This window comes from Metarhizium brunneum, chromosome 1 (assembly GCF_013426205.1).
Source record: "Metarhizium brunneum chromosome 1, complete sequence".
NCBI classification, from domain to species: Eukaryota; Fungi; Ascomycota; class Sordariomycetes; order Hypocreales; family Clavicipitaceae; genus Metarhizium; species Metarhizium brunneum.
In genome coordinates, this window is record NC_089422.1 from 6,234,075 (window position 1) to 6,256,707 (window position 22,633).

The following is a 22,633-nucleotide window of genomic DNA, read 5'->3' on the forward strand; positions in this document are numbered from 1 at the left end:
AATCACAGGCCGTGACATTACCAGTCCTTGGCAATGTCAAAGCTCCACTCGAACTCGAGATGCTTCTTCTTGTCGTCGTCAACGAAGCTAGAAAAAGTGTTGTAGTGGCCACGGGCGAGCATTCCAGAGGGGGCCTCCTCCTCCTGGACTACAAGCGTGCAAGGTCAGCATCGACGTCGCCAGGAGTTGGGTGGACTGGCGGTTGGCCACATGACTTACACTTCTTGGTGTACGCGGGCTGGTTTTCCGTATTGGGGGCATAACTCCCCTGTTCAAACAGTCAGCAGCGGCGCTGTACAGACACCGAAACATGCATTTCCTTACAATCATCTCCGAGTCCTTGGAGACCTTGATACCCTTGCGCTTGACGACCTGGACGTAGTGCAGACCACTCAATATCTCATGTTGGACCTTGAACTCGGCGCTCATGGTGAACTTGGAGCCTTCCTTGATTTTAAAGGGCTTGTCCTTGAGGCTCTTCTCGCTCCCCGGCGTGGACAGGTCAATCGTGACGGGGTCGCGGCCGGGAGAGTCGAGGGTCAGAGCACGGATGATGCAGACTCGGGGATCGTTGGGGTCGGAAACATCTTTGCCGCCGCCCAGGCCGAGGGACTTCTTGTACCTCTGGAGAGATTCATCGCCGGCATCTACCAAGAAGAGTGCGTTAGCCCTGTGGGTTTGCTGCAACGTGAGTCGAATACGGTCATTCTCGACGCGGGGTCCAGTGTTGATTGCCCGACAAAGGTAGATGAACCGCCCAACGAATTCGTTGAAGGAACAGGAAGACGGGCAAAAAAAAAAAAAAAGAAAAAAAAATAACTCCAAAAAAAAAAAACTCCGAGTTAACATACCCATCTGCTCGTACTGAGCTAAGCTCTGCTTGGGCTGGGAGAGCTTGTAGCCTTGAGTCTCCTCGGGCATGGAATCTTCTTCGTGGGACGCCATCTTGTCTAGAGGTGGGGGGTTTTCGCTCCAAAGTACCAACGGTGGGTGAGATGGTTAAAAGGCGAGATTTCTATCCCAATTATGATATGTATGCTAAAATACCGGTTGCTGAGAATAAAACAAGAGAAACGCGCGCCTGTTCTAATGGCAATAGAAACATAAAAGAGTTGAAGGGGAAAGGGAACGGACAAGAAGACCAGGGCCGGTCAGGGAGTTCGTCGAGGCGATTGCGGCGACGGTGGAGGGGCAGCCTACGCCTCGATGGTGGGGTTCAGGTTGGGGGCACGGGCTTGATTGGACCACGGGCTTGGCGGGGGGATTTCGGACGGAGTACAGGGCTGTCAAACAGTTCGGATAAGGGGGAGCAGTTTTCGCCAGGGGTAATTGTGCATTGTACATTGTATGTATGTTTGCTCATTCGTCGTATTCTTGTTGCCGTGGCGGTTTCTAGTCGCTTTTTGATGACGTCCAAGTGTGGTCAAGGTGGTTGATGTGTGCCAAGTACCTGGTGCCTAAGTAGGTATGCTTGTCTGCATTGCATCATCGCATGTTTCCTCGAATAATGTGGGCTTGGGTTTCTGGTCAGAAGCGAGTCGTTACTACTGAGGCACTGGCGGGTAATCCCGAACGTAAAAAATACCAGTCGTAATATCCGGGACCTACGTAAATATGCAATTGCATACGGCCTGGCGGTGTGAGACTCGGCCCAAGCAAGCATTCAATTTCTCTTTGAGTGAACTAGCGTGGTCCTCATTCCGAGCGAAACTTGAGCCAAACCACCGAGTACAATGCAATGGTCAATGGCCTGAAATCAGTATCAATAGTCCCTCCTGGTTCTTGGCCCCCCGGCGCATCGAGATTGGCATTATCCCGGAGGATAAATACAGCAGCAGGCGTTTATAATTAGCAATGCAATGGAAGCCAGCCTATACTCGTCTCGGCCATCGAGCCTCAGCCGCACCAGCTCATCAACCATCTATGCAACAGGGCATTTTGGCCTTGCGGCATGATCTTTCAGTTCTGGCTCACAGCCTCAAACCTGGACCAAGCAGATCATCATGGATCATGGCCGACGTTCCCAGGCCCGGGCGCAGCCTGTTGACGATGTAGACGGGCTCGGCGCGCAACTCGCCCAGATGATCGTCCCGATCCTCACTGCCCAAAACTCATGTCAAGTCCACGAGCAGTGCGACAGCAGCTGCCCTAATCGCATTGGCGTCCGGCGCTACCTCCTAATGCCCAACGGTGAGCGGCGCCATGAAACAGACGAAAGAGCCAGCTTGGGCGAACAACTCGGCGCCGCGAGAGTCAACAACGATGGACAGCCGCCCAGACAGCAGCCCTTCACGATTCATCCCGACACGCCGAGATTCGTATACGAGAGACTCCCATCGCCACATGGCATGATTCGGCTGGTAAAGTTGAAGAGCGCCTATTTCAGAGAAGACCCCGTCGACTGCGAATTGCTCACTTTTGACATGGATGACTTGCCGCCGTACGGGGCCCTTTCGTACTGTTGGGGTGAGGCAGCAGATGCGTGCAAAATGATATGCAATGGGCACTTATTCTATGCGCGCCCCAGTTTAGAACGCGCCTTCAAGAGGCTGCGAGCTGGATTCAGTTCCGGCCAAACAGAAGGGTACATCTGGGCAGACGCCTTGTGCATTAACCAGGGGGATCTGGAAGAGAAGGGTGCTCAGATCCAGCTCATGGAGCGGATTTATTCATACGCCTCTACGGTATACATTGATCTCGGAGACACAGATGGCCGTGTCGTTTCGGGTACTTCTAATCTGTCGGCAACCATCCAGGGAGCCTCGGGAATGGGCAGTCCCGATGCCTTGATCCCGGTCGGCCGTGATACACCACATCCACTATTATACAAGACTGTGTTTCTGGCTCTGCAACAACCTTGGTTTACAAGAACGTGGGTCATTCAAGAGGCTGCGTTGGCGAGAAGAGCAGTGTACATGTTCTGCGGCAATGTGCTTTCGCAGCAGCAGTTGGATGATATTTTGAGCCGACAGGCCATGCGTGCGAATCCAAGCCGTATGCAGGAACTGATGCAACTTGGGGGCAATGATGCGCTCCGCAACTATCTCAACTATGCGAAGCTGCAGCAAATAAAGGATGCTCGAGGGAGAATGACATCACTGGAGCTTATGGAACTGACGAGGGACTTTGCTGCTACTGATCCGGCGGATAAGGTGTTTGGGTTGTTGGCGCTCATGAGTGACGATGATCGGCAAGCCATTGGACCCTATCCCCAAACCGTTGAAGAGGTGTTTCGACGTTTCGCAGCACTTCAAGTCCGACGGGGATTCGCCATCAAGATGCTCGACAGTGCAGGTCTCCAACGGAGAAACAACTCTGAACGAAGGCTTCCATCCTGGGTACCCGACTGGATGGGACAGACGAAGTCGCCGAAGCAAATTGCTGGCCTGCGTCCTGTTCCGTACGCAGCTTCTGGATTTACAGAACCCCAAGTCCGCATGGTTGGAGATGAGTCGGGATCCGGCGGCCTCAGTCTTCGTGGCATGATAGTCGACACAATCGATAGTGTTGTCTATGTCCACAGCGCACCGGTAACAGCCGAAGGCGAACCATCATTTCTGGCGTTCCATGAAAAGTTCCGCCCGGCGTTTGACAGCTACGTGAACGGGATCAAGGGGAAACCCAGGTACATGGACAATGAAGAGGTGTTTGCGCGCTTGTTACTAATGGACGATACATATACGGGCCGCAATGCCATCCTGTATAGCAGCCCTATAGAAAACCCGGCCTTGACGTATCGTTCCGCACTGGCCGCCTGGCGCGAAGGGCGTAATTATCGTAATGACATGGGCGCCGGGAAAATGGACGCCGTGCAGACCTTTCAGATGCAGGCGATTGCAGTGTGTCCTGGCCGTGGGTTTGCGACAACTCGAGGGGAGTATATCGGGTTGGTGCCACTAGCCGCGCAAGAGGGTGATCTGGTAGTAGTGTTTTACGGTGCTACTGTCCCGTATGTTGTGCGGCGAGTAGAGAACGGTTATATATTGGTAGGAGACGCATTCGTACACGGGTTCATGTGTGGTGAGGCGTTGGAGAGGCGGGACTTGGAGTCGGTTGATATTGTCCTTGTTTGAGGTATCTACTATGCAGCGGTGACTGCTGTATGTAGTCCATTCGCCGAGAAGGGCTGTCTGTAGGGCCAATCCATGCCTAGCTGGGTACTTAAGTAGGTAGGCGTTTGAGTGTTTACGAAACAACGCTGCTGCGTTGATTTGATTTGAGTTGTATGGTAAGCTCAGTCCCGGTCGTGGGTTGCGTAAGAAGGACTCCCAAGAATGAATGCGTGCAGGGACCACAAACAAAGTATTGGTACCAAGGAGCCCAGAAAAAGGCTGCGCTTGCCTTCTCTTCTCAGGAAGCCAGCCTGTCGACTGTTTGCCTGGGGCCAGCACCATAAATTGATACCACGATGTACGGAGTACCCGCCTTGCCTCCCCGACGCGCAGTGGCCCCCCCGTGGCCCCCTCCGTTATTTTTAATCAGCCAGCTCATTGGAAGTGGCCGCGGCTACTACACCTCTCAGGTCTGTTTCGTTTCCTGGTGCAAAGGCGCCGCGGGAAACGCGCTGCCATTTGATTCAATGGTAAGAGCCTCAGTGGCTTTGCCGGTTTTCTGTTACTGGCCCGCTTGCCTGCCTGTGCAGCACGAGGGTCTCATCCTATACGCCCCACTTGTTCTCCTTTGGAGCTCTGCTCTCATTTTCTGCTACGCGCAGCCAATAGGCATGGCCCGCGCTAGTGCCCGGCCACTCCAGTCTGGATGGCCTGTCCATTAACGTACCCTGGTATCCAACTACTTGAGCCATCACATGTGTGTCAAGGTGTCGGAAGTATTCACCAAGGTACCTAAGTACCTCGTCCTCCACTCTTGTCACTTGCAGCACTTGCACAGCTGTGACTTTTATCCCCCGTCACTCCCCCCCAGCGTTTCCTCCCGCCCCGACTGCCCTTTCGCAATCCACTTCCACTTCATAAGTTACGTACCAACTGACCACTTAAGCATTTACCTGCTGGTCGACCACCCTGCCGCTAAGGCTGCGCTGGAGCTCTGGAGCCTCTTCACCTCCCGCTTCTCGTGCCCGGACGTATTTTGCGCGACTCGTCTCGCTCTGTCTCTCCCACCCCCCGTCCACGAGTTGTCTGCTCTCTCTGCATCTGGTCCGCAGGGTGACTATTCCATCAGGATTTTCCTGCTCCAACTTCTCCTTTCGGAACATTGCCTTTTTTTGCATCTCTTTTGTAGGATTGGCTGTTTGTTTATGCTTCAACCTCACGCGCTTTCGCTTCTCCGGCACTTGGTATGTACCATCACGTATCTGGCTTTGAGACTTGCACGCGCAAAATCCCTGCCTCTACCCACTGTGTCGGCGCTGACGCGATTTTTTGACGAATTGCAGATTATCACCAAGGGCCGTCGCGCATAAGCACTGCTCTTTTGGACCTCAGCACGTCGTTAGCAGAGTAGCAGTTGTTGATGCTCTTGGTTGGCGTCGCGGACGTGACTTCTAGCGCCCACCAACGTCTAGCTGTTGAACAAAATGGCTACTCCGAGCCAGCGAAGCCTTCCCACGCGGCACAACCCGTTCCTTCTCGAGAACGTTCCTGAATGTATGTTGACCCCCGCCACTGTCTTCGTAGCGCGCTCTTCAAGACTTATCAATCTACCGTCACCAGACCTCGAGCTTGTTCAGCGCCGTCGGCTTGGTCAGACCAAACTTACCCCTAAGATGGTCGGTGGTGACGACGCCGAATCTACCGCTCTAGGCGTGTTCGATTACGCGCACCTGCGGGCACCTCTGCCCAAGGGTATCGTTTCCGGAATCTTCAAGTCGAGCCCGACGAGTTACTTCCTCATGCGCCGAAGCTTCGACGGCTACGTTTCCGCCACGGGCATGTTCAAGGCCACGTTTCCCTACGCCGAGGCTTCGGATGAGGAAGCCGAGCGCAGGTACATCAAGTCACTTCCGACTACAAGTCCAGAGGAGACTGCTGGCAACATCTGGATTCCTCCGGAGCAGGCTCTGGCTCTGGCCGAGGAATACTCTATTGGTATTTGGATTCGCGCTTTGCTGGACCCTGCAAAGATTCCGGTTTCCTCATACTCAAACCCCGATTCCCCCCCAAAGAACATTTCTGCGCCACCTAAATTCGACTTCGTAAAGGCCTCGGCAAAGCTTGCACCCCCATCAACGTCTACACTGGCCAAGAGCTCTCGCAGTCGTCGATCTGTCAGCCCTACCAAGGGGTCGAGACGTGGTCCTGCCTCGCCGCGAAAGCGTAAAATTCAATCCAAAGCCAGCTCGACAGAGCCAACGGCTGACAAGGCAGAAGTCAATGGCGATTCCAAGAATGGCAAACAGGAGGACATTGTCCTGAAAACTAGCGAGTTCGAGCCTGCCGTGGTTTTGGAACCCAGGACTGAGGATGCAACCATGAAGATCCGCGTCGATGAGGTTTCAAAGGATGCTGCTGGCCATGAGACCAAGCACACTGTTACAGAGGTTGACGTTCCTCTGCCCGTGGCAGGGGAGCCACCTAGTGCTGAAGAAGTCGCCAGAATGATGGAGGCAGCCAAGGAGATGGTACAGAAGGACAGGGAAGCGGATGAAAAGCATGCAGAACAACAAAAGAAATATGATGACGACAAGGGCACGGATACAACAACAACCACAGTCAAGAAGGGCAAGCGTAAAGCTGGGGACATCTCCATGTCTGAAAAGGACGACGAAAAGGCGCACAGTATGGCTGAAGAAGCTAAGGAAGAGCAACCACGGGCAAAGAAAGTCAAGACTGAGGCAGAATTACGGAAAGACAGAGTCAAGAACCGAGCTCTGTTTGGTATTGGCGCTACAGTCGCAGTTGGGTAAGTTGCGCTAGGAGGCGTCGTGTTTGATAGATGTTACTCTCATGAATTTGGTGGTGGCTAACGGCGAACAACAGTGCTCTTGTTCCATGGCTGGTCAACTTCTTGTAATGGATGCTGTATGGCTTAAGTGTTCAAACTAGCCACGACGCCGCCTTGGGCAAATCTCGACACCGGGGGCCTACAGAGACTGGCGTAAAATGGGTTCTGCTTTTTTTGTGTTTTGCTAATTTTTGCCTTTTTTCTTTGCTCGGAGGGGACGAGAGAAGAGCCATTTCACGTTTGACTGAGACGAGGATACCCGCGGCACATCTCGAGCTTCTGCCCAGTTTTTTGGCCTTTGGACATAGGGATTTGCCAAGTCCCAGATTTCGCCATTCTTTTTGTTAGATGCTGGTTCTAGATGAGCTCGGGATTTTCAGGTTGATGGACTTCGTTTTTATAATCCCTTGCGCCTTTATTTATTTTTAGGATTTATCTTACCCCCCTTCGTTCATTTGGTTGCATTTGGTCGTGTCAAGAGATTGGTATTCCCCTTGGACACCACGCCACCTTCGCAACCGCGGTATTCTGGTTGGAGGGTGTTGGGTGACAGGTGTCCGGTGATCAAGCGATAGAAAAGGAGCGAGGCATGAGATGAGATGCGGATGGTGGTAAGCTCATGTGTGCGCTCATTGGAGGATTGCGCAGGGCTCAAGGCCACTATTGATGAGGTGCCAGGTCGAGCTTCGCGGGATTTGGTGAGAGGTATGAAAGCAAGATGGGCCATGGGAAGAGTAGTATTGATTGTAATGATTATAAGGCATTTCAGACGTCTACATAGTCTACCAATGGATTGGCGGTGATGTGATTAACTCTGCTGCCCGGCGCGGGGCGTATGGAGTCGGACATGTTGAATGTATTCCGGCTCAGGAGTGTTAGAGTCTAGTGTGAAGAGATCAAATGCCGACATATAGCAATGTTGGCAACTGGCAAGTTATAAAGTAAAGCCGTAACCGTCTGTCTTGGGCCGAAGTGGACAGTAGACGAGGTACTTTGTCCTCATAGGACGCCTAGCAGGTATTGCATGTACTCCGTACGCTAGAGGCCATATTTCTTCCCTCCCCCTCTGCGGCCCCTCCTCCGGTTTTCCCCACACGCATCGACTGGTTGAGGACGAATCGACGAACAAAGTCTCACTCACCCGCAAAACGCCCCCAAACATGTCCATTCAGCCATTGATGCGGCCATGCTTGATCCTTGCGCCCCATCCTCCCAAAAATGGCTGGCAGCGGCAATGGACGGCTTTCTCGGTAAAGGCATACGCAGCCCGAGAACCACGGTTTCGGTTTGACGCAACCCGTTTGGCCGTGCCACCGCGTGCCACATTCGTCTACCTCACTGGTCTTTTTCCTCCTTCCCTTTCTCTCTCCGATGTTTGGCCATGGAGTTGCGACTGAAGAGCAAGTTTCTAAGCATTGTCTCTTTATAACCTCCCAGAATGCGACTTGTTGGTGCCCGCCTAGGCGGTCTCGTGCAAAGGAGGGGGTTCGCGTCGACTGCCGGGCGGCTGGATCATTATGCCTTTGTTGGTCTCGGCCAAATGGTAAGTCTTGATGCCGTGACCCTCGAACTGCCCTGGCCCAGAGACCGAATTGGCGTGTGAGAGTTGTTGATGGACAAGTTGCTGACATGGTTCGCTTTTGCAGGGCTACCAAATGGCCAAGAATCTCCAGTCGAAGCTCAAGTCCACGGATAAGGTGTCCGTCTTCGACATCAACCCGCAAGCCATGAAGAGCCTGGAAAGTGATGTGAAAGCTGTTTCTGGCGGCGCAAAGGTTGAGCTTGCCCCCAGCGCGTGGGCAGCGTCAAAGGAGGCTGTAAGTTTTTGATCTTGGGTGAATTGCATCGAATTCATGCGCAATGCCGATTCTTCCACACGTCTCGTTGCACACGGTGAGATAAAGTGTTTGTACAACTTTCTTCTATTTCGATCGAGGGTGAGATGTAGACGGGCTGAACAGTGCTCTGTTCGTCAAAACTGTGACAACAGAGCCCCTGCAAAGCAAGAGTCGGACCAAGGCGGTGGTTAGGCGAGGGTGTTATGATGCAGTGGCCAGCCATCACGGAAAAACATAGACGTGAACATGGCTAATAGAACTCATTGCTATAGGACACAGTCATTACTGTTCTCCCCGAGCCCCAACACGTCCAAGGCGTCTACAAATCCATTTTGACAGGTACACTGCCGCAGAAGGACCGCGTCTTCATCGACTGCTCGACAATTGACCCCTCGACGTCCCGCGAGGTGGCCAGGTCGGTTTCTGATGCCGGCCAGGGCACGTTTGTCGACGCTCCCATGTCGGGAGGAGTGGTGGGCGCCACGGCCGGCACGCTGACCTTCATGCTCGGAGCCAAGGCCGATATGGTCCCCCGTGTCGAGCCCACGCTGCTGCAGATGGGCAAGAAGGTGCTTCACTGCGGCGAACAAGGCGCGGGCCTATCCGCCAAGCTCGCCAACAACTACCTGCTCGCTCTCAACAACATTGCCACGGCAGAAGCCATGAACCTGGGGATGAAGTGGGGTCTGGATCCCAAGAAGCTTGCGGGCGTCATCAATGTCAGCACTGGCCGCTGCTGGCCAAGTGAGGTCAACAATCCCGTAAAGGGCGTGGTCGAGACGGCGCCGGCGGGACGCGATTATGGCGGTGGATTCGGCATCTCCCTGATGAAGAAGGATCTGCGACTGGCGATGGTGGCTGCCAAGGAGGCTGGGGCCAAGATGGCTCTCGCCGACACTGCGTTTGGCGTGTACGAGGACGCGGAGAAGCGGGAAGAGTGCAAGGGACGCGACTTTTCGGTGGTGTATAGATATCTCGGGGGCAAAGAGTAGACTTGTCGGCGTCGTTGTGAATGATGATGGACACTTTTGAGCCTCCCGCGCCATGCCAAGCCCGATTGCCAGAACAGGACATGCCGTGTCCCATGTTGAATTTAAACTGCATCTAATATCTCCACATGTAAACTACCTCTACCCATCGTCCACATGGAGGAAAACCCTCGGCCGAGACTCGACATCTCTGCCCGGTGAAGTCGGCCTGGATGAATCAATTCGTCCGCACGGCACAGCTCCTGACTCGGACCAACCCGAGCGCGCCCGGAGGGATCACGACAGTCTGCTGCTGTGTGCACGGTCACGGTCAGCCTTTGTCCATTCAATGTTGGGCACAACTCCACTTTCATAACTGATGGTGTTCGGGTCGGCGGCGTCCCGGGAAGCCATCCCACATTTTTTGCGCGATGGCCTTTATTTTTTTTTCATGTTGTCGATCGATCAGAGAGATTCCATCTTGGAAGAGTGATGGAGGCTGGGCGGAGAGTCTACCTAGGAGGTGAAGCATGCTCGACACGGGGCGGCAGAAGACTCAACCAAGTTGAGTTTCTAGCCAGAAAAACTTCCATCACATTATGGCACAACCAACATCAGCAGTCATCAGCCGCACTGCGGACGTAACACGGAATCAAAACCAGACGCCCAATCAATGCCAAGTACTACTACACTCCGCACTGACAGCGGAGTTTTCGCGCCCGAAGGAGAACATCCCATCCGGCTGGCATGCTGCGGTCAGCACGCCCACCCATCCGTCTACGGAGTACTACTTTGGTCAGTTCTCGTAGCCAACTGGACGCACGAGCTGGGAGAGATATTTCAGATCAGGGCGCTAAATCCGTGATACGCGTATTTCCTTGTGCCTCATGGGGCTGCGCTTATATATGTGTGTACTATATCCCAGAGTTTGCTCTCGGGGACTAGCTTCTAAGTTCTCCCCATGAACCGCTGTCCAGACTCCAGGCTCGATGACCCGGGCCATGCCTTTTCTATTCTCTCCGTGACTTCATTCACCCTCGTTCGAAATCAAGTAGTTGCCGGCTGATCCAAGTTTCTCACCCCCTGGGGGATCTGTAACAGATCTGCTGCCACCCTCTGCTGCCACCCGAAACACCACACCTACGACCCGAAACGAGCAAGCTCAACTATATACAGGACCACACGATCAAAACCTTGTGAAGCAACGACGAGCACCTTTATACAGCCGCAAGCCATGTCCGACTCTACCGGGCCTCGCGTCAGCGTCACCCGGTGCACCGAGGTCTCTGACCTGTGTCCCGTCGACGAAACCGTCCTGGGATACTACCCGAACCTGGGATCGGGCATCTTCTTCACCATCGCCTTTGGGACATGTCTGATTGCCGCCTTCTCGCTCGGCATGTGGAAGAAGACGTGGACGTACACGGCAGCCATAACGATAGGGCTGATACTAGAAACCGCAGGTATGTATTCGTATTGCTCCCCCGAAGAGATGTCGAGTGCTCCTCGTCCACCACCATCATCACCACCTCAGTAACCTCACCACCCATCGTCGAGACAGGCTACGTCGGGCGCATCCTCCTCCACTACAACCCGTGGAACCAGTCCGCCTTTGAGCTGCAGATCTGCGCCATCATCCTCGCGCCCACCTTCATCTGCGTGTCCATCTACCTGACGCTCAAGCACGCCGCGCTGCACCTCAACCCGCGGCTCTCGCGCATCCCGCCGCGCTGGTACCCGCGCCTCTTCCTGCCCGCCGACCTCTCGTGCCTCATCGTCCAGGCCATCGGGGGCGGCATCGCCGCCGCCGCCGGCCACTCCAACCCCAAGCTGCTCGAGGACGGCAACCGCGCCATCATCGCCGGCGTCGTCCTGCAGGTCCTCGTGCTCGCCGTCTTTGGCGCCCTGGCCACCGACTACTTCGCCCGCGCGGCGAGGCACATGCGCAGCTGCGACGCCACGGCCCCCGAGCTCGCCCTGTGGCACGACGCCAAGTTTCGCGCCTTTGTGCTCGGCGTCACGGGCGCCTATGTGGCGGTCCTGATCCGCTGTATATACCGGTACGTTGTTGTTCGCACCCCCGAGCTTGTCTGTCGTTCAGGGGCGCATCATCGTGAACTAACTGATGACCCGGTGGTTGGTTCAGTATTGCCGAAATGGCCGGTGGTTGGGGCAACAGGATCATGCAGGACGAGCCGAGTTTCCTCGTGCTCGACAGCTCGCTCATCCTCGTTGCCGTGTACCTGCTCACCATTTTCCACCCGGGCATCTTCTTTCCTCGGATGGCCAACGGGCACCGCGAGAAGAAGGGCGCTGCTGCTGCTGCTGCTTCCGACGCCGAGAGGGAGAGCCCCGAGCCCAAGGCGACTGACTGTCCGGATTCCTCCAACGAGGGACAGAAGACTGAATCGAGCCGTTGAAGCTGTCGACTGTGGAAAAACGAATGTCATTGAAGACGAGCAGGCGTCTGGCAGGAGTCTAGGGAATAATCAGCATACCCCCAGCATACGTTCCTTTCATCTTGTTAATTGCTCTGGCGTGAATTAGACTTGACTGGCGATTTTGTCTTGGTACATGCATGCAGCATATAGAGCTTTCAAAATTAATACTTCATCACTCTAATCTTTCATGTATTGGTACTCTCTTTCCTCGGCATCTCTATTAAGGCTAATAACAGTTCCTGAACTATTATATGTGAATGCCACTGAGAATGCTTACGTGATGAGTTGCCCCCATTGATGGCATGGTTATCCCTTGACAAGGCGATCACCCTCGCCGTCTTCATCACTCTGCTCGTCGTCGTCGTCTTCCTCCTCATCCTCCTCCTCTTCTTCAGTCTCTTCTTCCTCGGTTTCCTCTTCCGTTTCCTCCTCTGTTTCTTCACTCTCCTCCTCTGCAAGCCAATCATCCAAAGTCTTGGTGCCCACACCCTCTCCCAAGCCATTCAGCTTATTAGGTGGCGGCCTCGAGGTCACGGCTTGGTCCAACATATGACCTGCCGGCACAGCGCTCTGTTCACCATGTCGAGGAGACGTGCCGCCATCGGCATGGTCTCTGAGGCGAGGATCAGGTTCTCTGCCCGGCTCGACCCAGTCGGGAAGTGCTTCATACCCCCTCAGACCATGAATGCCGCCGCCGCCAGCCAGAGCTAGCGTCGAGGAGCCCAACAAAAACCCCTTTCTCGACTCCGATGGACTGGGAGCTTGCGGCGCCGGTTTGGGTGCTAAAAGTATCAATGTAGCCAGTTGAGGGACCTCAAGCAGCGCTTTATACATTCTAGCCCGATCTCGCAATTCGTAAGAGGTGTCATATCTTACAAGTAGGAGTAAGTAGTCCCACAGACGGGTGATAGGGTGGGCGTCCGGCTCTTGTTGGGAATTCTCTTCTGTTTCCTCGGTCTTCTCAGTGTCAGACTTTCTATTCAGAAAATGAAGGTAAACTTTGGCTCCGAGAAGTAAAATCTGTCGCTTGGCAGCCTCAGGCTCATTGACAAAGTCTTTCAACAGAATACGGAGAACATCTGGGGCAATATTGTCTTCGCCGTTCAGACCAGAGAACTCGCCCACCAGCCAAATAATGGAGGCTCTGGCCTGCGGGTCAGACGCTGAATCAAGATTCTTGGCCAGCCGAACGACAGTTCCGACATGGCCTTCAGGATCCTGCTGTATCAAGTGACGAATGACTGTCAAAGACTCTGCTGTTGAAGTCCCGTCTAAACTAGTGGTTTGGCTAAGAAGAAGTTTGAGACATCTGGGGGCCGTCTTGGCGTCGGATTGGGCACATCTTCCAATTGCCCTTACCGCTTCCAGTACCAGAGCCTTGTTTGAGCTCTGAGAAAAGTGTTCCAGCTCTTTCAAGATAAGACTCTTGATGTGGAGCGGACTGTGCGGGAAAATGAGTGTCAACACTTCCAGCTTGAGTTCTCTTACCGGCGCAGGATCAGTAGCCCTAACAAGAAAGTGAGTGGCATATTTGACAAAGTCCTTTGGCCTCTTGAGACAAACTGAAACAATGTTGTATAATGCAAGCTGTTGAATATCCTGTGCCCCCCGCAAAAGTGCAATCAATGGCCCAATAGCGAGCTTGACGTATTCTAGAGTGCCAATTTCAAGGTAGCACCTCGTTACTGAAACAACAACGCCTGAATTTCGGCTTTGAAGCAGTGGCTTGATGCTGTTGAGTAACAATAGCAGGTCACTGTTGAGGGGAACCTGCTGCGTCTTCTTGGCATGTGGCGAGTCGGCATAAAAGTCATCCGCATTCGTATCCCGATGTGGTGAAGTTGCGGCGGGCTCCTTAACCCTAGGGAAACATTTCCTAGCGTAATATACCATGAGCCTAAGCATGGCCAGCTGGCTCCATTCGTCCATGTCCACAATCTTCCGCACCAGGCTTCTGTAGTGTGGATGGATCAGGTCGATTCTGTCCGGGCAGACCTCCAGGAAAGCAGATACGGCTGCACCAGCTACGAAGTATTGCTTGTCGCCGATGAGAGTCGTGAGATAGCCAATCAGTTCTGGCGACTGGCTAGGATCTAAGCGATAGCGTTTTGGGATAGAGAGCGCTGCAGCTTTCCGCACATGAGGACTCATGTCGGCGACTCCATGCTTGACAGCAACCAGCACATATGGGTTGATTGATTCCGCACCGATTCCAGACACCGTCTTGAGCGCCAAGGCTCGCATCTGTGGGTTTGGGTCGGATTGTGACGACTTAAGCATGATATTGACCGATATGAGAGCCTGGTCGGATTCCTCCTCGGCATGATGGGTGAGGTATATATAGGCCAGCTTCTTGATCTCGGTATTCGTCGCTGCAACCTGTTTGGCGACAGACTTGAAGAAACCCAGCGTCTCTTGGCCTCGATACATCATCTGGACATTTGTGAGTATACAGTCAGAGATGGGTCGCGGGACCTGCCCTACGCACCGATATAACCAGCCGCAAGGCGCCCAACACATCTTTATCACTCCCGCTCTCAAGATTCCTCTCAATGTCTCTTGGGCTGAGGGACGGAGAGCTCGAGCCGACATTGCGCGTAGCTTGTGCCACGTCGAGGGTAAGGGCCCTTGCTGAGGTGGACTCGGTCAGTTGTGCAAGAGAACGGAGGGCAGGCGTGAGGAATGCTTACCTGACCCTAGGAAACTAGACATCCTCGATATGGACTCCATATCGAAGATGTGGGCCAAGCCTCCGCTGCTGACGCTGCCTGCGGGTTTGTGTTGCGACAGCTGGGGAGGCGTGAAGTTGATGATGGACGAAGTCTACCTGGGCTGCCGACACTGGCGCTGAGTACTCCGTACTAGTAGCAGCTCCCTTGGTACGTATGCCCGCCATTGACCCCACACTGTCTGCCCCTCCACTAGCTTATTTGACTCGACTCAACCACTTTCTTCCTTAGATGAGGCTCGAGTCGTGACTTCACCCCATTTCAAATTCCCTTGATGTTTGAACTCTGACAAGAAAAAACCATGACGCTACATCGAAAATCTCCAACAGACTACTCCAGTTTTGCCGAATCTCTTCGTGCCCTAGCCTCCGCTAGAAAATGAGGCATGCGCAGTCTGGGTTACTCGCAAGGCAAAAGGCAAAAGACCACGGCCAATCAGTCACTTCACGACTTCCCAAGACCATGACAAGCGCATACGGATTACCGCCTCCGCCGCTGCTCAATACAAGTCCAGATCCAGCTCACCTCTGATTTGTCCATAAAAACACCCCTGGTCAGCATTGCACCATGGCCGGATTGCAGCCTACCATCCTCCGACCCGTCACACCATCCGAGCTCTTGCAGTATCTCATCGCCAACACCACATACCCGACGACAGTGGTCGTAGCATGGCCCCGAGACCAGTTCACAAGCGCCCTCGTGCAAGACATTCAGCAGCAAGAGTCCCACCGAGCTGAAGGGGGCAAAGACGAGCACAGCCACCCACTTCTTCGCGCAACGCTCCTCCAAACAGCCACCGCGCGACACATCAACATCGTCTTCGCACCAACAGTGACGCATCTGCGCGCCCATCTGTCCACATTCTCGGCTTCTAAATCTAGAATACCCGCGCCGCCGAGGCTGGACTCCCTGCGAGAGCCGCCAGCACTCATTGTATATGGTCTGTTGGACATACACCGCGATGGAATGGAGTGGTCGGCCCAGGGAATAAGTTTATCAGCAGCGGCATTCGTCGAGAGCGCACTCAGGAACAAATTCCGCGCAGTGGCGGTTGAAGCGAGACGAACGAGTGATGAAGAAGAGCTGGAGCAATCTCTGAAAGAAAACGTGCCCGTTCTAACAGGAACGCCGTTGAAGGAGGATGGTTCATGGAGTGGGCCGATTGTCCCAGTGGGTAGAGTACTGGGCAGTTGGTTCAAGATAGATGCCAAAACAGATGAATAACGTCAATCTGATTCCATCATTTCGTTTTGCTAACTGACACTGGCCTAGTGATGTAATAACTTGTAAATGCCTCCAACGCCAAGCCGTGGTATCTCATCATATCCATTCATATTAGACATGTTAAAATGAAAAAAAAAAAAAGAAGCAAAGAAATTAGCCCTCAAAAACACTGCTCAACTGATAGACTGCTCCATTTCCGTAATGTATAGCTTGATGTGTGCCTCCATCTTGAGATACTCGTCGTACGCGGCGTGCACCTCATTTTCAATGTTCTCTTTGAGGTCAAGCATCTGTCTCTCATTAGTTCTCTGAAATGGCGTCAAGACATGACGGCACAGCTCACCTTCTTCTCCTTCTGCTCAATCCTGACCCTCCGAATCTCCATCTCTTTGCCTTTGTCTGTGTGTTCTTCCGTCAACTTTCGGTGAATGGCGCTTAGCTCATGCATTTTCTCCTTGGCTTCCTGAGCCTTTTGGTGACTCTGCTCGCGCAACTTCTCAGTTCGATCAGCCCACTTGCTCAACTGCCGTCGCAGCAACACTTCGGAGCGTTCCACCTCTCTGGCGTTATTTCCCCTTTCAGATAAGGCGTCGCGTTGCTTGGAATTTCTGACCATTTCTTCCTCTTCCTTTGCAAGTTCGGTAGCGATTTCGTCGAGAATCTTGATACATGACGCAACGTCCGTTGATACCACGGTGAATGAGTCCGTCGATGTCTGGAGTGCACGCGCTCTGCGGTCGAGCGCATCAATGTGCGCCTTGTCGTTGTTGAGAATCTCGCGTAGCTCTGTCAGATTATCGTGCAATGCCGACGGGCTTTGCAGCATGTACGGCCGCAGCTTATTGCTTTCTTGCTTTAATGTTAATTTATCTTGTGTTTTCTGCTCCAAACGACTCGTGAGCTCGCCCTTCTTCGCCTTGGCCTCGTCTAATCTTGCCGCGACTGTCTTTTGATGTCGTTGCAGCTCGAGCAGCTGCTTCTTGAGCTCCTCGTTTCTCATTGTCTTTTCACGGACCTGGGCCTCCATGGCCTTGCGATTATGTCTCATGTCTTCAAGTCGCGCCTCGTTTTCCTGGTTTTCCGCATGCAGCGTCTCAATTCTACTCTTTGTTGACTCGGATTTGTTGTAATATTCGTCGATGAGTGTGGTCTGCGACTCGCGGAATCGGACAAAGTTGATGAGGTAGCTGAATATTTTGACCAGGCGTTCATACGTAGGCTTGTACAAGTCGTTGAATGTAAAGTCGGTGATTCCACACTCGTATAGCAGCCGGCGCAGCGATACATAGAATCCCATCAAGTTACGCGTGTCGGTGGGCACCACGTCAGAGAATTCGCCGCAAACGTCTTCCGCGGCAGCGCGCATTGCCGGCTCGACCGTTTCTCTCGTGGAATTGAGCAGCAACTCTGCGAACCACTCGAAGATTTGTTGTACATGCGCAGGGTTCGGTTTCTGAAGGTCCGCGACCGTGAAGTGAATGCCAATGTCGGTGATGCAGCCCACGATTTCGCGGTCTGGGAGACGCATGAAGGCATCGGCTTCATCCTCCTTTTTCCGGGACCGGCCCTGCTGTTGATTCGTGGGTATGATGCTCATTCTCGGGTTGTACGCCATGTTGTCGTTTTATTTTCTGCTTGTGCCGAATGTTGAAAGCGACAAACTCGGCGGGATTGGGATGCCGCGTTGCTGGTCGCGTTGCGTTGCCATGGGAAACCAAAACATCGACGCGTGGGGCAAAGTCAACCTTGAACCCAACCAATCCTGCCTGCCTCTCCTTCCTTGAACTATCAGGGCGGGTGGGCAATTAACCTTTGCAACTGTGCAATAGTTAGCTGGTATTCCTTGTGTTATACATGTACAGGAAAGGATAAAAATAATATGTACTATTTTTTATCTTCTTTTTTTTCTGGCACGATACTCATGACATTTGTGGTAGCCGACAGGTTCAGCTCAAACTACATACAAACGTACATACATATGTAGCTACTGATTCTTAGAAACCGATTCACACGCAACCATAAGCCAGTCTTGACAAGTCACGAGACGTATCGCGCAGTTTTTGTGCTATCAAATACAACAGTGTCTTCGTTTACTTGGTCATACACCACATGTCTTCTGACAGAGACATAGCGTCTACGTCTAATATCAATTATTATACATTGTATGGCATGCTGCAGAGGAATTCCTGGCCCCTGATTGCGCCCTTTATACACTTCACATTCTAACCCAGCTCTTCCTGGCCCGTTCATGCGGCAATCTTCTTCAAGGCCTCTAGCAGGGCAGGAGGATTGGCTCCAACCATCTCGTCAACCTTCTTCCCATCTTTGAAGAAGAAAAACGTAGGCATGGCGCGAACGCCCAGAGCTTGTGTCACAGCCGGCAATTCGTCGACATCAAATTTGACAAAGTGGACTCTGTCCTTGAAGACGGCGTCCTCGGAGTGTCTGTAATTGGGATATGAATTAGCAAAGTAGTTTTTTTTTTTTTTAAGTTTGAATACGTAAATGACTAAGCGTGACCGGGGCATCTTCAAGATTCTTTATATAACTCGAGAGCAAATACGGCATACTTTTCAAGGATGGGAGCAATTGCCTTGCAAGGGCCGCACCACGTAGCGAAGCAGTCAACAATGACTCGGTCGTTTTCAGTTACAGCTTTCTGGAATTCCTCGGCACTAGCGTAATGCGATAAATCGTTAGCTCTGATGCTTGAGTCAAGGCTGCTGAGGTGCAATACGTTTTGACGTTGTGAACGATTCTCCTGGCCGCTGACAGGTGAAACGCCCTGGAAGCGACTGGCGGTCGCACCGACGTGACTATGTTAGCCCGCGCCGTCGAGGCCAACTGCCCAATAAAACGGGAGGATAGCATCTGGAGAGATGAGATGAGATGAGATGAAATGAATTGCGTCGAGTCAAATGTTGTGAACAACTGAGGGATGAAGTGGTGTTGAAATTTCGGATGGTCCGCTCCTCGGGATGCCACCTCATTGGTGTGTGGTGACGACGGGCGGAGTTCGTTGCTTTCGAGCGAGCATCTACGCATCTACCACGGAGTTACTATGTGCGAAGCTGTCGAGTAGTGGGAGAATAACCAGGCTAAATTAGACGTCTGTCCTGGCTTAACACAACGTTTCTCTTGGCACAGGAGAAAACTCATTCAGCAAATAATAAGCCTTTCTTCCTCGAAAGTTCTCCCGCAACGTCAACTATACTCCCATCTCAGAGCCTAGTACCTACAACATTGATACATTCATAATCGTCAGGCAACACTAAAGTCGTAGCCAACTATTCCAATTGACCTATCAAACTCGACCCTATCCGTGACTAAATTCTACATCCAAGTACGCAAATTCGCCACTGTCCTCTATGTAGCAGCTACAGAAGCGCAACAGAGGCAAAAAGCTCAAAACACCATTTGAAAAAGCACCATTGGCTCGCCAATATGCAAACGCCCCCCTTAAAAAAAACATAAAGCCACACCAAGACCAGTCTTTCCTCTTTTTGTGCCCCACTGTTCTGGCAATGAATTACAACAAAAGTACAAAGCACAAGGATCAAGTTTCTCCCGATCAATGAGGTAACCTAAGCTCTGCTGTGAGGTGGAGCTCATGAGACCGTGATGGCGAGTAATTGATAAATGCCTCGGGTAGTTCAGAGGTATAATAGCAAACAGAAAAATCCAAGACAAAAGTACGGGGGCTATCCATGGGTATCTTATGCAGTATGTGTGCTCGAAATGACAAGAGACAAGCGCTGTATAGCTAAGGGTCGATATAAACAGGACCTGTGATTCGATCCAAGAGGTCTGAGGGGGTGGGACAGCGTGCGAATATGCACCCGCTGAGCTTCCTAGCTTTCGGCATCGCAGTAATTCGAATTACCCGTATCGAAGAGTTTTCTAATCCCGTTCATTTTCGTAATTTTTCGCGTTTTTTTTTTCGTAATGATATTTAGTTGGTCTTTTCGAGTTTTTATAGGTGCTTTGTCGGTATGTAGTGTTTTGTTGGGTTTTATTGATTTTCAAGTTTTTAGATTTTTGGTGGTTGTGTCACCAATGGTGTTACCAAACACCGGCGGTAAGGCATCTGTACCAATGTGTTGACATGTAGATAGTAAAAGAATGTCAAGGGTGGTTCCTCCCGAGGAGTACTACACAAAAAGTGATTAGACAAAGGAAATACTCATATATCCAACGGGTATTAGAAAACTCTTCTTTCGGTGTAATTGGAATGCTAGTGCTTTATTGGGGAGTAGCAGTGTGCTTGATCGCAGTCTCGCGTCACCCTCCCTTATTGCTTATGCCCGACTTCTCGGTATATAAGGATGGCGTTATCTTCCTCGTCCCCTGAATCAATGTTTAACAACCCATGTTGGCTGCGGATGGTGTCTCTGTTATGGTTATGAAACTGCACGACCTCGGGTTTGGCGCCAACGCGTCCCCACTTCACATCATCGGTGATCGTAATCGATTCTCCCGCATCACTACTGGGGCGTCCTTCACCTGAGCGACGTCCACTAGCCACTGTGCCTGGACTTCTGTCTGGTGCCAGCCGGGAAAGGTATTCGTCATCGGCGATAGCCAAGTCTTCTCGGGTCGAATTCGTAGGAGACTCTGATGGTGCATTCTCACGACGATGCGCTCTCAACAAGCTATCTCGCTTCACCGACATCCTCATGCTACCTACACGCCCACTGAGCCACGACCCTTCAGAGTCTATCGAAGCCAGCGATATGGACACGTGGGGCTCGGCTGATTGCGCGCCTTGAGGTCGTTCTATTGAAGGCGGGGTACCGTGTCGTGAGGGAGGTGTTGGTCTTGAATCTATTTCGGACGACTTCTCCGCAAGCACAGGGAGCGGTGGATCAGCTTCGGGGGACTGTACTCTGGAGTCTGGTGGTGATAGAGGAAATTCGGGTAAATCTTCCCGGAACCTCGACTTGGTTCGTTTAGGTATGCCGGCGCCCGCCTTGGCGGCCAAATAATTGGCTGGGTTGGACATATCTTCGCCCTGCAGCCTGGCCAACGCTTCAGCCTGTGCTTGGTTTTGCGTAGCTGCACCGGCAGCCTGCATCTCCTCGCGTGAGGTATTGGAGAAAGACGACGGGCCGGAATACCTCTGATTCCTGCTTCCCCATTTCAGCAGGGAAGAGAAAGAGAGTCGGCTACCGGCTTTGGTGCTGCATTCGGAATTCTTGCGACCGGATGCTCCGTCGGCGGGTTGGTCTTTATCAGAGCCAAGCGTTGACTTAGACCTTGACTTCTTGGACCGCAGCATGCCCGCCAGCTTCGATCCCTGGGGGGAGGCAGAAACCGGCTGCTGGGGTTCCTCAATCCTTGGAGGTGTTAACAGTGTTTGCTCCTGAGAAGGCGCAGGCTCATCATCTCGAGAAGATGTTTCCGGACGGTGGAACGATTCTAACGGCTTTGGGGGCTCTGCGTCATCCTCCATATCAGCCGGAGCATCAGGCAATGTGTCTGAATCCCGTCTCTTAGAGGATGTGACCACGGCTGATGCAGGCTCAATACCCAAGCCAACCAATTCGCGACCCATAACGCCTCGTTCCAAGTTCTCGGGTGGCGGTGTGCCTGCTTTCTGCGCCTCCGCCTTCTCTCTGCGATGTCGTTCCGCTCTGCGTGCTAACCGCCGGTCCATTCGCTCCTGATCCTGTTGTCGTCGTCTTTCCCTCCGGCGGTTGTCCCTCTCCATCAGTTCCCTCAGGTCCTTTGCATCGAGTTCGTTGGCAAGATCATCCATGCGCTTCCGCGAATCAAACTGATTTTCTTGTATAGGCTGTCGCTCTCCAAGTGGTTTCTTCAGTGACTCTGCTGCCCCTGAAGTAGTTCCCCTCGAGGTTGTATATCTCATGCTTGGGGTATATTTTAGTGTAGGCCGCGGAGCAAGCGAGTCCAGAGCCGATATCTTGTACGAGATGAAATCCGAATCTACTGACATGGCTGATGGTACAGAGTCAGGGTACGGCAAGGAAACCTGTGACGCCGGCACTTGCTGATGGCTCAGACCACCAGTTTTTGCCCTTTTTGTAGCTTGCTTGGAGTTGGAGCGAGCATGACCGTCCGCAGCCACCCGCGCCGGCATATAGGCGCTCATGGCCTTGATTTCAGCCTCTCTGTCATGGTCATCTCGTCTTCGCTTGCTGCTTTTTCGCCTCGTTGGATGCAAAGTTGGTGTACGTTCCCAAGCTACTCCAGATGCCTGTTCATTGTCTGGATTTGGTCTTGGCTGGTTTGCCGCTTCGGCATTGCGCCGTGCCCGGTCGATACGGATAGAGTCATGGCGACCGGGCGAAAAACTATAGGTTCGTGGTCGTCGCTGGAGCTTTGCCGGTTCTGTCCGTGCCTTCTTGGATGCGGTCTTTGCAGGGACAGCATCGGCCTGATTGCGAACCGGCGCGGCTTCGTTGTCGGAGAGGGCAGCGCCACTCCGAGAGCGTTTGCGAGTGCTCTTGCGTCGAAATGGCCAAAGGGCCATGGTGCCTTGGCTGCCCAAAACGACGTGATCTAGGTAC

General features: G+C 52.8%; 10 protein-coding genes across 10 annotated transcripts; 5 read left to right on the forward strand and 5 right to left on the reverse strand.

The window, feature by feature from the left end:
• Nucleotides 1–17: 17 nt before the first annotated feature.
• On the reverse strand, nucleotides 18–945 carry GDI1 (Rho GDP-dissociation inhibitor; the record flags this gene model as incomplete). Its single annotated transcript, XM_014693168.1, has 4 exons — nucleotides 18–148; nucleotides 220–268; nucleotides 325–647; nucleotides 852–945. The coding sequence occupies 4 exons, from the start codon at nucleotides 943–945 to the stop codon at nucleotides 18–20; spliced, it is 597 nt and encodes a 198-aa protein (XP_014548654.1).
• A 1,058-nt stretch (nucleotides 946–2,003) lies between these two features.
• Nucleotides 2,004–4,073, forward strand: het-6_1 (Heterokaryon incompatibility protein 6, OR allele; the record flags this gene model as incomplete). Its single annotated transcript, XM_014693167.1, has 1 exon — nucleotides 2,004–4,073. One exon carries the CDS (start codon nucleotides 2,004–2,006, stop codon nucleotides 4,071–4,073), a length of 2,070 nt encoding a protein of 689 aa, XP_014548653.1.
• A 1,463-nt stretch (nucleotides 4,074–5,536) lies between these two features.
• On the forward strand, nucleotides 5,537–6,972 carry bqt4 (Bouquet formation protein 4; the record flags this gene model as incomplete). The annotated part of the gene is made up of 3 exons (XM_014693166.2): nucleotides 5,537–5,606; nucleotides 5,673–6,861; nucleotides 6,939–6,972. 3 exons carry the CDS (start codon nucleotides 5,537–5,539, stop codon nucleotides 6,970–6,972), a joined length of 1,293 nt encoding a protein of 430 aa, XP_014548652.2.
• A 1,369-nt stretch (nucleotides 6,973–8,341) lies between these two features.
• G6M90_00g018890 (uncharacterized protein) lies at nucleotides 8,342–9,733 on the forward strand (the record flags this gene model as incomplete). The annotated part of the gene is made up of 3 exons (XM_014693165.1): nucleotides 8,342–8,446; nucleotides 8,550–8,720; nucleotides 9,014–9,733. The coding sequence occupies 3 exons, from the start codon at nucleotides 8,342–8,344 to the stop codon at nucleotides 9,731–9,733; spliced, it is 996 nt and encodes a 331-aa protein (XP_014548651.1).
• A 1,210-nt stretch (nucleotides 9,734–10,943) lies between these two features.
• himE_1 (Efflux pump himE) lies at nucleotides 10,944–12,129 on the forward strand (the record flags this gene model as incomplete). The annotated part of the gene is made up of 3 exons (XM_014693164.1): nucleotides 10,944–11,172; nucleotides 11,244–11,769; nucleotides 11,856–12,129. 3 exons carry the CDS (start codon nucleotides 10,944–10,946, stop codon nucleotides 12,127–12,129), a joined length of 1,029 nt encoding a protein of 342 aa, XP_014548650.1.
• Nucleotides 12,130–12,456: 327 nt separating this feature from the next.
• AP3B1 (AP-3 complex subunit beta-1) lies at nucleotides 12,457–14,880 on the reverse strand (the record flags this gene model as incomplete). Its single annotated transcript, XM_014693163.2, has 3 exons — nucleotides 12,457–14,583; nucleotides 14,639–14,781; nucleotides 14,841–14,880. The coding sequence occupies 3 exons, from the start codon at nucleotides 14,878–14,880 to the stop codon at nucleotides 12,457–12,459; spliced, it is 2,310 nt and encodes a 769-aa protein (XP_014548649.2).
• A 566-nt stretch (nucleotides 14,881–15,446) lies between these two features.
• G6M90_00g018920 (uncharacterized protein) lies at nucleotides 15,447–16,103 on the forward strand (the record flags this gene model as incomplete). The annotated part of the gene is made up of 1 exon (XM_014693162.1): nucleotides 15,447–16,103. One exon carries the CDS (start codon nucleotides 15,447–15,449, stop codon nucleotides 16,101–16,103), a length of 657 nt encoding a protein of 218 aa, XP_014548648.1.
• Nucleotides 16,104–16,276: 173 nt separating this feature from the next.
• Nucleotides 16,277–17,718, reverse strand: G6M90_00g018930 (uncharacterized protein; the record flags this gene model as incomplete). The annotated part of the gene is made up of 2 exons (XM_014693161.1): nucleotides 16,277–16,393; nucleotides 16,447–17,718. The coding sequence occupies 2 exons, from the start codon at nucleotides 17,716–17,718 to the stop codon at nucleotides 16,277–16,279; spliced, it is 1,389 nt and encodes a 462-aa protein (XP_014548647.1).
• A 631-nt stretch (nucleotides 17,719–18,349) lies between these two features.
• TRX1 (Thioredoxin) lies at nucleotides 18,350–18,974 on the reverse strand (the record flags this gene model as incomplete). The annotated part of the gene is made up of 3 exons (XM_014693160.1): nucleotides 18,350–18,548; nucleotides 18,674–18,778; nucleotides 18,841–18,974. 3 exons carry the CDS (start codon nucleotides 18,972–18,974, stop codon nucleotides 18,350–18,352), a joined length of 438 nt encoding a protein of 145 aa, XP_014548646.1.
• Nucleotides 18,975–20,394: 1,420 nt separating this feature from the next.
• Nucleotides 20,395–22,596, reverse strand: G6M90_00g018950 (uncharacterized protein; the record flags this gene model as incomplete). Its single annotated transcript, XM_014693159.1, has 1 exon — nucleotides 20,395–22,596. One exon carries the CDS (start codon nucleotides 22,594–22,596, stop codon nucleotides 20,395–20,397), a length of 2,202 nt encoding a protein of 733 aa, XP_014548645.1.
• Between the last annotated feature and the right edge of the window lie 37 nt (nucleotides 22,597–22,633).